Below are 14,568 nucleotides of genomic sequence, written 5' to 3' on the forward strand. Positions count from 1 at the left end.
TTTGTTTTTTTTTTTTGGCCATACCAGTGATGCTCAGGTATTACTACTGGCTATGCTCTCAAAATAGCTCCTGGCTTTGGGGACCATATCAGATGCCAGGGGACTGAACCGTGGTCTGTCCTAGGCTAGTGTGCACAGAGCAAGTGCCTTACTGCTTGCGCCACCACTCCCCTGGCCCCAACTTTTATGGTTCTCATAAATAAATCTTACTATATACACTTGGAGATTTTTTCCACATTATAGATGACTTTATATTTTTCACAGAGTTGGTTTAGGGATTATCAATATCTTTAGTAATCATTTGCCTGAATATCATTATATTGTTCTTTTGAACTTGAGTGATAGCTAAGTTGGGTAGAGAAATCTTGTGTAGTCTTTCATTATTTTGGCTATATCACACCATTCCCTTCTGCTCTGCAGAGTTTCATTTGATAAATGCATTGTGAGCCATAAAGGGGTTTCTTTGTGTAAATATGTCATGTTCTCTTTCTGTTTTGAGGATTTGTTTCTATCTTTGACTCTTTCATCTTAATGATAACTATATTTGTATGTATGTGTGTTTGGGTTTATTTTATTGTCACTGAGATGCATGATTCTGGGTACATTTGCCCTCCCTCAGAATGGCAAAAGTCAAAACTATTATTTATTCTGCTAATAGTTCTTTCCTTTTATCATTTAGTGTTTCTTCTAAGATCCCTCTGATGCAAATACTGCACCTAGTCCTATAAATCTGTTATATGTTCTTCATATTTTTAAATGATTTCCTCTACCTTATCATCAAGCTTATTCTTTAAATCCTCAAACTTATTGTTGTTGAGTGTCCCACAATTCTTTTAAATTTAACTATGTATTATTTAACTTAATACTTTCTGTTTAGAACTTTTTGTTTAGTTTCTCTGTCATCATGAAAGGTCCTTTTGATTTAATTTCCAATGACAGAAAGCAACATTAGGATTGCTACTTTCACATATACATCAGGCATCTTGTAACCCTTTCTAGGGTAGTGTTTCTCAGTCTGGACACCACTGATATTTCCCCTTGATACTGATTTTTGTGTCTGAGACTACTTGATACTAATAGTATCTTCCCAGATTTGACAATATACAGTTTCTTCATCTTTCTGAAGTATTCTCTACAAACAAAATCATTTCTGGATTATAGCTACTGTACTTAAGCATGATTACTAGAAATGAATGATAAAGTTTTCATCAAATTTAATTGATTTCTGAGCTTACATATGTTATAGCCTCTTAATAGAACAGAAATCAGAAAACAGATTTTTTTTTAGATTCAAGTAAAACTATCAATATAGAATCCAAAGTTCAGCCCATTGTACATGATAAATTCTTTTTTTGGGGGGGGCCACACCCGGCGTTGCTCAGGGGTTACTCCTGGCTCTCTGCTCATAAATAGCTCCTGGCAGGCACGGGGGACCATATGGGACACCGGGATTTGAACCAACCACCTTTGGTCCTGGATTGGCTGTTTGCAAGGCAAATGCCACTATGCTATCTCTCTGGGCCCTGTACATGATAAATTCTAAATGTACCATATTATGAAGAACTTCATAAATATTAAGGCCTGAATGACAGTTTCTCTTTATGTACCCAGCATGAGTTCCCCTAGGTTATTTTTTTTTTTTTTTTTGGTTTTTGGGCCACACCCGTTGACGCTCAGGGGTTACTCCTGGCTATGCGCTCAGAAGTCGCTCCTGGCTTGGGAGACCATATGGGACGCCGGGGGATCGAACCGAGGTCCGTCTCCTAGGCTAGCGCAGGTAAGGCAGGCACCTTACCTACAGCGCCACCGCCCGGCCCCACCCCTAGGTTATTTTTAGTTATTATTCATTATTTATTTAGTTATTATGAATAGGCAATTGCAATATTAACTCAAGAATACAGTACTTCTGGCATTGTGGAAAGGCCTACATGTCTTATTTATACAGAGTGGAGTAATGACTTTCTGGTATTATATAAAGCACACATACCACATACTGCTGATTTGGAGGACATGAAATAAAAAAAGAATGTTTAGTTTTTGATTTGAAAAAAATAATTTCAGATTGAGAAAAAACTAATGCCCTTTACAATTGTAGAACACAGTTTATAAAGCACAGTATTAAAGACTAGCTTTTTCCTTGGAAAGGGAGAAGTCACAGAATTTTCCAGTTGAAAGAGTTTTGTAAGGACTATTTATTTTTAAAATTGGTTTTATTTAAAGCATTGTGATTTACAAAGATACTCAGAGTTGAGTTTTAGGCGCACAATGTCTTAGCACCAATCCCACCAGCAGCAGCAATCTCCCTTCACCAATGTTCTTAGGGTTCATCCTATGCCATCCACACCCACCCCAGCCTGCCATCATAATAGGCACCTTTTCAATTTTGTTTGTTAAAGTTTGGGTCTCCTGAGTTCATTTTTGTTTACTACATGGGTTGGCTAGTTAATTCTGTTCTTTCTTAACACTTCCAATGCACCTGAGTCCTTTTGGCTCCTGTCTCCTGTTATTTCACATGAGACCTTCTCCTTCACTCTGTTTCTTTCAGGAAGGGGTTCTTCATCACTAGAGGAATAATCCACAGGGAAACAATTTCTCAGAGGTAATTGTTATGATGGAACAGTGGCTAATGAGCAAAGGGAGCTTTAAAGGGTGCGTCAAATGCACCCCAGACAATGCCACTTGGAGCTGGACAGGACATGGTCGATGGCTTGGGACTCCTGAGAGTAACACACAGACAGACGTCTCATCTCTTTCTGATACCCTTTCACACAACGCATTGGAATCTCCAGTACCCATCATCCAAGAGAAATTTGGACTTACACACAAGTATCCTCTCAGAGTTCAGGTCAGCCTGAGGATCCAGAAAGTTCTCCAGGGAAGGGTCTTCTCTTTCTTACTTAAATAGAATAGAATGACTTGCCAGAGCGTTAGCACATCGGATAGGACATTAGCTTTGCACACTGTCGACCTAGGTTCAATTCTTGGAACCACATATGGGTTCCTGAGCCTTCCAGGAGTGATTTCTGAGCAGAGAACCAGGAGTAACCTCTGAGCACTGCCAGGTGTGGCCCCAAAACCAAAGGAAAAAAAAGAGCAGAAGGGCCTCAGATCTCCTGAAAGCAAAACTAGACTAGACAAGATTTGCTCAGCCAGTTTTCTTGACTAATGCACCTAATATATTAAACCAAATTTTTGTAATGTTGACTAATATATCTAATATGTTGAACTGATGGTTGATATTGAACTGCTAGTTGAAACAGAAGCAGTCATTTAGAGCATATTCTGTAAGGTGAGACAGGTACATCACTAAACCCTAACTTTCTCTTCCTGGTAACTATTCATTTTATATATATGTAAGACCACTAAATAATTACCTTTGTGTTTTTACTTTCCCCATCCTGGTACTGGGAATTGGTTTGAATAAAGAAAGAAATTCTGGCTTTTGGCTTGGGCAGAGGGAGCATATGGCAGAGAGAAGCCATGATGTGAAAAGCAGACTGACTCCAATGAATATTTTTTTGACTGCTTGGTGCATTTCTCTGACATTGCCTGCTTCCTCAGGCCTTTCCACCTAAGGAGTCAGAAACAGCGAATGGGGTGGTATCACCACTCATGGATTTTTATTTTACAGTGTTCAAGTTCTTCAGCATAACTCATTGCTTACTCCTGGCTCTGCACTTAGAAATCATTCCTGGCAAGTTCAGGGGATAATATAGGATGCCGGGGGTTGAACATGGGACCATCCTGGGTTAGCTGCTTGCAAGGCAAATGCCCTATCAATGTACTATGGTTCTGGTCCTATAGAATATATTTTAGTTTTGCAATCAGGAGATTAGGTAAAGAGAGTAAATCCTTCTTTGGGGGAAAACTCTGAGAAGTATGGGCAGAGTGAAAACTTTCAAATGGGATATTTTTGAAGTTCCTTGGGAAATAACCTTGGCACCCAGTTCACTACCTGTGTCTGGTCTGTACCCATGTCTCTTTGCACATCCTGTTTATCACCAGCAGGAAGTCATTCTCTTTTTAAATTCTCATTTATTTTTAATTTTAAAAATTTGGAAGGCAAACGTGGTGATACTCAGGGGGTACTCCTAACTTCACACATAGGAATTACTCCTGGCAGTGTTCCTAGGATCATATAGAATGCTGGTGATCAAACCTGGTCAGCTGTGTGCAAGCAAATGCCCTACCTGCTCTATTATCAATTCAGCCTCTCTGATTTCTTGAATGAGGAAGAAGCCCTGACTGTCTGTGAGCTCCAAGAGTTAATTTAGTCTTGATGGCCCACATCAGGGAGTCAACTAGCTCAAAGGAGGTGAATGTGAGCACAGGAATTTCCACGAGCCACCAGCCTTCTCCAGCTGAGCTGCCTAGAAACCATCTGGGAGCTGCTCAGTAGAGACTATCTTGTAATTTTTCCTTTTTCCTTCCCTTCTTCGCTTAAAATCTCTACTTTCCTTGTTTAAATCTAAAGAGTAATAGCAGAACTCCCTAGAGTGTCCCAGCCTGAGACCAATACAAACAAAAGGGTCTTCTGAGTCATCCCTATATTCCCCTCTCTCCAGGCAACCTCACTATGATCATGATAGGCAGATGCTGGGAACAATCAACTTCTTTCTTCAAGCCCATGTTATATGCTTGTTTGTTTTCCAGTGGAGACACCAGTGCTCTCTGTTGAATATGTACTTATTCTTTTGCCTCCCCATACACTTCTCTAACTTAGGTTCAGTGAAAACTATCTTGCTTATCAGAAAGAGATAGGTAAACATCTTTATCATTTGACATTTTCCAGTGGCTATTACCAAGAATATCTTGAAAAAGTAATAAGAGTTCTAAGGATATTTTTAATGTTAAGGAAAAAGGTGAAATCTGTAGGGAACTTACAGTGGCCCAAAGGAGTTTCCCAGCAATTTCTACCCATTACCATAATTATTACTTAGCTCACACGAAATCAAACTATTGTTTCTCTATTTCCAAAAGAAGTGACTTTTACTTTGTGATCTAGATAAATGTTGTGCATGCGTGCATATGTTTGTGCAAAGGCAAGCACATACCCTACTAAAAATATGCACACAGAAATAAACAAATCAGAAAAATATTTTACATGTGGTCCACTATATACTATAAGCTCCAATAATTTCATTTGTAGTTTGTTATTTCATTGCAATTGTCAAAGCCATACTCTGTACTTGAATGGGTCCCAAACTGAGAATTTGGAAGTATATATTTCAATATCTCTTCTATATTATTATAACCCAGCTTCTTTGTTTTTTTCACTAGCAATTACTTTGAGAATCCATTCTTTTTTTTATTTAAACAACTTTATTACATACATGATTGTGTTTAGGTTTCAGTCATGTAAAGAACACCACCCATCATCAGTGCAACATTCCCATCACCAATGTCCCAAATCTCCCTCCTCCCCGCCCAACCCCCGCCTGTACTCTAGACAGGCTTTCTATTTCCCTCGTACATTCTCTTTATGAGGATAGTTCAAAATGTAGTTATTTCTCTAACTAAACTCATCCCTGTTCGTGGTGAGCTTCATGAGGTGAGCTATAACTTCCAGCTCTTTTCTCTTTTGTGTCTGAAAGTTATTATTGCAAGAATGTCTTTCATTTTTCGTAAAACCCATAGATGAGTGAGACTATTCTGCATCTTTTTCTCTCTCTCTGAATTATTTCACTCAGCATAATAGATTCCATGTACATCCATATATAGGAAAATTTCATGACTTCATCTCTCCTGACAGCTGCATAATATTCTATTGTGTATATGTACCACAGTTTCTTTAGCCATTCATCTGTTGAAGGGTTTCTTGGCTGTTTCCAGAGTCTTGCTATGGTAAATAGTGCTGCAATGAATATAGGTGTAAGGAAGGGATTTTTGTGTTGTATTTTTGTGTACCTAGGGTATATTCCTAGGAGTAGAATAGCCGGGTCATATGGGAGCTCGATTTCCAGTTTTTGGAGGAATCTCCATATTGCTTTCCATAAAGGTTGAACTAGACGGCATTCCCACCAGAAGTGGATAAGAATTCCTTTCTCTCTACATTCCATCCAACACTGCTTGTTCTCATTCTTTATGATGTGTGCCAATCTCTGAGGTGTGAGGTGGTACCTCATAGTTGTTTTGATTTGCATCTCCCTGATGATTAGTGATGTGGATATTTTTTCAAGTGTCTTTTGGCCATTTGTATTTCTTCTTTGTCAAAGTGTCTGTCCATTTCTTCTCCTCATTTTTTGATAGGATTAGATTTATTTTTCTTGTAAATTTTTGTCAGTGCCTTGTATATTTTGGAGATTAGCCCCTTATCTGATGGGTATTGGGTGAATAGTTTTTCCCACTCAGTGGGGGACTCTTGCATTCTGGCACTATTTCTTTTGAGGTGCAGAAGCTTCTCAGTTTAATATATTCCCATCTGTTAATCTCTGCTTTCACTTGCTTGGAGAGTGAAGTTTCCTCTTTGAAGATGACTTTAGTCTCAATGTCCTGGAGTGTTTTACCTACGTGTTGTTCTATATATCTTATGGTTTCGGGTCTAATATCAAGGTCTTTCATCCATTTGGATTTAACCTTCATACATGATGTTAGCTGGGGGTCTAAGTTCAATTTTTTGCAAGTGGCTAGCCAGTTGTGCCAACACCACTTGTTGAGAGGCTTTCTTTCTCCATTTAGAATTTTTTGCTCCTTTATCAAAAATTAGGTGATTGTATGTCTGAGGAACATTCTCTGAGTATTCAAGTCTATTTCACTGATCTGAGGGCCTGTCTTTATTCTAGTACCATGCTGTTTAGATAACTATTCCTTTGTAGTACAGTTTAAAGTTGGGTAAAGTAATTACTCCATATTCTTTTTCTCAATGATTACTTTAGCTATTCTAGGGTGTTTATTGTTCCAAATGAATTTCAAAAGTGCCTGATCTACTTCTTTGAAGAATGTCATGGGTATCTTTAGAGGGATAGCATTAAATATGTACAATGCTTTGGGGAGTATTGCCATTTTGATTATGTTAATGCTGCCAATCCATGAGCAGGGTATGTGCTTCCATTTCTGCGTGTCCTCTCTTATTTCCTGGAGCAGAGTTTTATAGTTTTCTTTATATAGGTCCTTCACATTTTCAGTCAAGTTGATTCCAAGATATTTGAGTTTGTGTGGCACTATTGTGAATGGGGTTGTTTTCTTAATGTTCATTTCTTCCTTATTACTATTGGTGTATAGAAAGGCCATTGATTTTTGTGTGTTAATTTTGTAGCCTGCCACCTTGCTATATGAGTCTATTGTTTCCACAAGCTTTTTGTAGAGACTTTAGTGTTTTCTAAGTAGAGTATCATGTCATCTGAAAACAGCAAGAGCTTGACTTCTTCCTTTCCTATCCAGATTCCCTTGATATCTTTTTCTTGCCTAATTGCTATAGCAAGTACTTCCAGTGCTATGTTGAATAGGAGTGGTGAGAGAGGACAGCCTTTTCTTGTGCCAGAATTTAGAGGAAAGGCTTTCAGTTTTTCTCCATTGAGGACAATATTTGCCTCTGGCTTGTGGTAGATGGCCTTAACTATATTGAGAAGGGTTCCTTTCATTCCCATCTTGCTGAGAGTTTTTATCAAGAATGGGTGTTGGGGCCCAGAAAGATAGCACAGCAGCGTTCTCCTTGCAAGCAGCCTATCCAGGAACAAAGGTGGTTGGTTCAAATCCCGGTGTCACATATGGTCCCCCATGCCTGCCAGGAGCTATTTCTGAGCAGACAGCCAGGAGTAACCCCTGAGCACCGCCAGGTGTGGCCCCCCCCAAAAAAAAAAAGAATGGTGCTGGTCCTTATCAAATGCTTTCTCTGCATCTATTGACATGATCATGTGATTTTTATTTTTCTTGTTGTTGATGTTGTGTATTATGTTGATAGATTTACGGATGTTAGACCATTCTTGCATTCCTTGGATAAAACCTACTTGATCGTAGTGGATGATCTTCTTAATGAGGCATTGAATCCTATTTGCCAGGATTTTGTTGGGAATCTTTGCATCTGCATTCATCAGCGATATTGGTCTGTAATTGTCTTTTTTCGTAACATCTCTGTCTGGTTTAGGTATCAAGGTGATGTTGGCTTCATAAAAAGCTATTTGGAAGTGTTTTCATTTGTTCAATTTCATGAAAGAGTCTTGCCAGGATTGGTAGTAGTTCCTCTTGGAAAGTTTGAAAGAATTCATTAGTGAATCCATCTGGGCCTGGGCTTTTGTTTTTGGGCAGACATTTGATTACCGTTTTAATTTCATCAATAGTGATGGGGGTATTTAGATATGCTACATCCTCTTCCTTCAACCGTGGAAGATTATAAGAGTCCAAAAATTTATCCATTTCTTCCAGGTTCTCATTTTTAGTGGCATAGAGTTTCTCAAAGTAGTTTCTGATTACCCTTTGAATCTCTGTCATATCAGTAGTGATCTCTCCTTTTTCATTCCTAATATGAGTTATCAAGTTTCTCTCTCTTTCTTTGTTAGTTTTGCCAGTGGTCTATCAATCTTGTTTATTTTTTCAAAGAACCAACTTCTGCTTTTGTTGATATTTCGGATTGTTTTTTTGGGTTTCCACTTCGTTGATTTCTGCTCTCAGCTTTGTTATTTCCTTCTGTCTCCCTATTTTTGGGTCCTTTTGTTGAGCACTTTCTAGTTCTATGAGCTGCATCATTAAGCTACTCAGGTAAGCCCCTTTTTCCTTCCTGATGTGTGCTTGCAAAGCTATAAATTTTCCTCTCAGGACTGCTTTAGCTGTGTCCCATAAATTCTGATAGTCTGTGTCTTTATTATCATTTGTTTCCAGGAATCTTTTGATTTCCTCCTTAATTTCATCTCGGACCCACTGGTTATTGAGTATGAGGCTGTTTAACTTCCAGGTGTTAAAGTTTTTCTTCTGAGTCCCTTTGGAATTCACAAATAATTTCAGAGCCTTGTGGTCAGCGAAGGTAGTCTGCAGAATTTCTATCCTCTTGATATTATGGAGGTATGTTTTATGTGCCAGCATGTAGTCTATCCTGGAGAATGTCCCATGTACATTGGAGAAGAATGTGTATCCAGGTTTCTGGGGATGGAGTGTCCTATATATATCCACTAGGCCTCTTTCTTCCATTTCTCTTTTCAGGTCTAGTATATTCTTATTGGGTTTCAGTCTGGTTGACCTATCCAGTGTTGACAAAGCCGTGTTGAGGTCCCCCACAATTATTGTGTTGTTATTGATATTTATTTTTCAGATTTGTCAACAGTTGTATTAAATATTTTGCTGGCCCCTCATTCGGTGCATATATGTTTAGGAGAGTGATTTTTTCCTGCTCTACATACCCCTTGATTAATATAAAATGTCCATTTTTGTCCCTTACAATCTTCCTGAGTATAAAATTTGCATTATCTGATATTAGTATGGCCACTCCAGCTTTTTTTATGGGTGTTGTTTGCTTGGATAATTTTCCTCCAGCCTTTTATTTTGAGTCTATGTTTGTTCTGACTCTTCAGGTGCATTTCTTGTAGGCAGCAGAATGTTGGATTGAATTTTTTGATCCATTTAGCCACTCTGTGTTTCTTAACTGGTGCATTTAGTTCATTGACATTGAGAGAAATAATTGTCCTGGGATTTAATGCCATCTTTATATCGAAATTTGGTATGTCTTTTGGTTAGTCTTGTCTTAAATTAGGTCTTTCAGTTTTTCTCTTAAGACTGGTTTTGAGTCTGTAAATTTTCTGAGTCGTTTTTTGTCTGTGAACCATCAAACCGGAAAGTGAGTTTTGCTGGGTACAGTATTCTAGGTGAAGCATTCATTTTATTCAGTCTTGTCACAATATCCCACCACTGCTTTCTGGCCTTGAGTGTTTCTGGTGACAGGTCTGCTGTAAATCTCAAGGATGCTCCCTTGCATGTAATTTCCGTTTTTGATCTTGCTGTTTTCAGAATTCTGTCTCTGTCTGTGGGATTCGTCATTGTGACTAGGATGTCTCTTGGGGTATTTTTTCTGGGGTCTCTTTTGGTTGGTACTCTTCGAGCATGCAGGATTTGATCCCATATATTCTTTAGCTCTGGAAGTTTCTCTTTAATGATGTTCTTGACTGTTGATTCTTCCTGGAAATTTTCTTCCTGGGTCTCTGGGACTCCAACGATTCTTAAGTTGTTTCTGTTGAGCTTATCATAGACTTCTATTTTCATCTGTTCCCATTCTTTGACTAATTTTTCCATTGTCTGTTCATTTGCTTTAAGTTTTTTCTGATCTCTCCCACTGTATGGAATTGTTATGTATCTCATCTTCCACAGCACCAAGTCTATTCTCAGCTTCTGATACCCTGTCCCAGAGCTTATCCATTTTGTCATTCACTTCATTTACTGAGTTTTTCAGGCCTGTTAGTTGACATGTTATTTCAGTTTGGAGTTTTGTGACCTCTGTCTTCATATTTTCTTGGTTCTTATTAGTGTTCTGTTCAACTCTATCCATGGTTTCTTTGAGTTTGTTGAGCATCTTCCATATTGCTTGTCTAAAGTCCTTATCTGAGAGGTTGGTTATTTGGTTGGTCATTATCTGGTCATCAGAAATGTCATCTTCATTCTCTATGTCTGATGCTGGCCAGCTTTGTTTCCCCATTGTCACACTTGTATTGTAGGTTTTTCTACGTGTTGTGGTGGTATTCATTGGCTGAATGGTGTACGCAGCCACATTCCTTTGGCTCCACCCTTTCTGGGTGGGTCAACTTGCCTCCAAGGGAGGGGAGTCCTTCGTGGATGAAGCCTCTCACAGGATCAAATCTTAGGCCTGAGCACATAGCAGAGAAGACAATTCGGAGAGAAATGCTGGGCTTCAGTGATCCAGCACAGTTCTTAGTGTGATTTTTTTCTTCTTGTTGTGATGGTGTTCTTTCCTTAGAAAGAGCGCACTGCCGTGTAGCGAAGCAGAGCAGCCATGCTCTTCTGGAGCCTTTTTTCAGCCCACTCCCAAGAGTTTCATGCAACAGACAGGAGACAGACACACACAGGCAACACTCACAATTTTTCACAATCGGGCCCCACTGGGCAGGCATAGTTTCATAGATTTTTCCAGCCTGACGTCACAAACAGGGGACCTGGCTTCTGCAAAGTACTGCTTATAGCCGGTTTTCACATTATGAAGCAGTTCCTTGGCGTTCCCGCCCTAGAATGAGCTTCTGGGAGAGCAAGTTTTCTGGAGCCTCTTTTTGGCCCACTCCCAAGAGTTTCACACAACAGGACAAGAGACAGACACACACAGGCAGCACTCACAATTTTTCACAGTCGGGCCCCACAGGGCAGGGGTAGTTTTGTAGATTTTCCCAGCCTGACATCACAAACAGGGGACCTGGCTTCTGCCTTGAGAATCCATTCTATCAACTTTTTTTTTTCTGGTTTTTGGGCCACACCCAGTGACACTCGGGGGACTCCTGGCTATGCACTCAGAAATTGCTCCTGGCTTGGGGTACTATAAGGGTTGCTGGGGATCGAACCGAGGTCCATCCTAGGTCAGCCACGTACAAGAAAAACGCCCTACCACTAAGGGCACCACTCCAGGTCCAATTCTATCAACTTGTCATGCAAAATATGTTAATTTGTTGCTAGTTACATATAAACTAAATTTGGAGTTTCAGTGATGCAGACTGTGAGCACCAAGCAGCCACAGTCTAAGGAAAAGGAAGAGATGCTTCTTAATTCAAATGACATAGTCTTATTTCTATATTTAAATTATGAACAAAAATTTCCCTTTTCAATGGAATGTTTAAGGAAATATTCAGGTTCCTTCCCTCTGACCTCTCCTGTCTCCTCCCTCCTTCTGACTTCAGTCTCTTCCCTCTGACCTCTCCTGTCTCTCCATTCTGACTTCACCTGTTTCCTCTTCCTTCCCTCTGACCTCCCTGTTGCCTCCCTCCCTCTGACTTCAGTCTCTTCCCTCTGACCTCTCCTGCCTCCCCATTCTGACTTCACCTGTTTCCTCTCCCTTCCCTCTGACCACTCCTGTCTCCTCCCTTCCTCTATCTTTAGTCTCTTCCCTCTGACCTCTCCTGTTTCCTGTCTCTTCCTTCTGACTTTAGTCTCTTCCCTCTGACGTCTCCTGTCTCCCCATTATGACCTCACTTGTTTCCTCTTCCATCCCTCTGACCTCTCCTGTCTCGTTATTCTGACCATTTGTTTCCTCTTTCTTCCCTCTGACCTCTCCTGTCTCCTCTTTAACCTCTTTCCTTCCCTATGACCTCTCCTAAAAAAAGAAAGAAAGAGAAAGAAAGAAAATATTCAGGAATAATTTGCTCAATCATTGTGGATAACAGGTAAGGCTTTGAATGGGAGAGAAGGTGGCATATTCCAAGCTGTCTACAGCTACAGCCCAGAGAGAAATCAGTGTATAAAGGGATTTACTATAGATCTTGAGAGATTCAAGGAAGCCACAATGGAATTTGATGTTGAAAAAACTCAACACATTCACTGTAAATAAATAGGTATCTGGGGTCCTAGCTCTTTCAAAATAAGTTTATAAGTACAAATTCCAAAGTGTTTAGTCAATAGATATGGAAGTAAATAGGGAACCCAATTTTATTCACCTAATCCCTAGACAATAAATTTGTTTTCTGTTTTGTTTTGTTTTTGGGCCACACCCGGTGATGCTCAGGGGTTACTCCTGGCTATGCACTCAGAAGTTGCTCCTGGCTTGGGGGACCATATGGGATGCCGGGGAATCGAACTGCGGTCCATTGAAGGCTAGCGCAGGCAAGGCAGGCACCTTACCTCTAGCGCCACTGCCCGGCCCCCCTAGACAATAAATTTAAAGGTCCAATAATCAATGAGTAATGGAGTCTTGACTTGAAGTAATAATAGCTATATCAGGGATATTCAGGCTTCTACCTTCTCAGCAACCTCTCATCATGCTTTCTTGAAACTCACTCTACAGGGTCCTTCTATTTATTCTGATATACCTGGGAAAAGCTAAATATTCTCATTTTTGCTCAACAGAGCACATATTAGTCCAGATAATCTCATGTACTTGCTAGTAATTCCTTGGTGTCTCTAAACAGATGACAACTTTTCATGAGTCTTCCAGAATTTGCTATTTATAAAGTAGCACTATCATATATTCTTTGATACATCCACTCTTTTTTCATAATGTCTGATTGAATTTCAGACAACAAATTTTTATTTCTTTACATTCATCTATATAATTTGGAAGTAGAAACTTTTATCACTTGAAAATAGTAACTCCCTGTTATCTTGCCTAGAAAAGAGTTGGATTTTAGTATGCAACAAGCTCTAAAATGTGTGAAAAAAATGTATCAATAAACTAATATATGTATGACCTCGTGGGAGAAAAGATCTTAAAGGCATTTAGATCACATAAGAAATGAAAATTTATTTTTAATTGCAACAAATAAATGGTAAAGTTTTAGTTTCTGTGAAATGTTCATTTGTATAAAATTTAATCCAATTCTTTTTTTTTCATTTCTAGTTGTAAAAATCATCTCATGGTAGTAGACAATGATACACAAACTATAGAATTTTTTCTTTTGGGGTTATCAAAGGACCCAGAACTACAGCCCCTCACATTTGGATTTCTCCTCTCCATGTACTTGATCACAATTTTTGGAAGCCTGCTCATCATCCTGACCACCATCTCTGACTCCCATCTCCATACACCCATGTATTTCTTCCTCTCCAATTTATCCTTCATTGACATAAGCTTCACTTCAACCACCATCCCCAAGATACTATTTAATATACAGACACAGAGTAGAGTTATCACCTATCAAGGCTGCCTCAGTCAGCTGTACTTTTTCATACTCTTTTTAGGGATGGACAACAGTCTTCTGTCTATAATGGCCTATGACCGTTTTGTGGCCATTTGTCACCCCCTGCATTACACTGTCATCATGAACCCCAGGTTCTGTGGAACCCTACTTCTGGTGTCTTGGATTATAAGCGCTCTGCATTCCTTGTTACACACCCTCATGGTGTTACGTCTCTCTTTCTGTACAGACCTGGAAATCCCCCACTTTTTCTGTGAACTCAATCAGGTGATAGAACGTGCCTGTTCTGACACCTTTATTAACAGTATGGTGATGTACTTTGGAGCTGGGATGGCAGGAGCTGTTCCCCTCACAGGGATCGTGTATTCTTATACTAAGATTGTTGCCTCCATTACTGGAATCTCTTCAGCTAACGGAAAGTATAAGGCATTTTCCACCTGTGCCTCTCATCTCTCTGTTGTCTCCTTGTCCTACTGTACAGCTGTTGGTGTGTATCTGAGCTCTGCTGTTTCCAAGGACTCACACCCCAGTGCCATTGCCTCTGTGATGTACACAGTTGTCATGCCCATGATGAATCCCTTCATCTACAGTCTCAGAAATAAGGACATAAAGAGGGCTATGAACACATTCTTGGGGACAGCAGCTCTAAAATTAACCAATGTCCTGGGTCTTAAGCATTCATAATCACAAGAGAAAATTTTTAGTGTCACACATTATTATCTGTTCAGGTTGTGGATATAGGACTTCTATTCACTTCCTGGGTTTTCTATTACATTGTATTCAGTTTTCTGACTTGGTT

The 14,568-nt window shown here is 39.6% G+C and overlaps 1 protein-coding gene across 1 annotated transcript; it reads left to right on the plus strand.

Moving 5' to 3' along the window:
• The first annotated feature begins 13,487 nt into the window (after positions 1-13,487).
• Positions 13,488-14,453, plus strand: LOC126030011 (olfactory receptor-like protein OLF4). The gene has a single exon (XM_049788224.1). The coding sequence runs from the start codon at positions 13,488-13,490 to the stop codon at positions 14,451-14,453; it is 966 nt and encodes a 321-aa protein (XP_049644181.1).
• Positions 14,454-14,568: the final 115 nt, after the last annotated feature.

The sequence above is a fragment of the Suncus etruscus genome, chromosome 15 (genome assembly GCF_024139225.1).
Source record: "Suncus etruscus isolate mSunEtr1 chromosome 15, mSunEtr1.pri.cur, whole genome shotgun sequence".
Classification (NCBI taxonomy): domain Eukaryota; kingdom Metazoa; phylum Chordata; class Mammalia; order Eulipotyphla; family Soricidae; genus Suncus; species Suncus etruscus.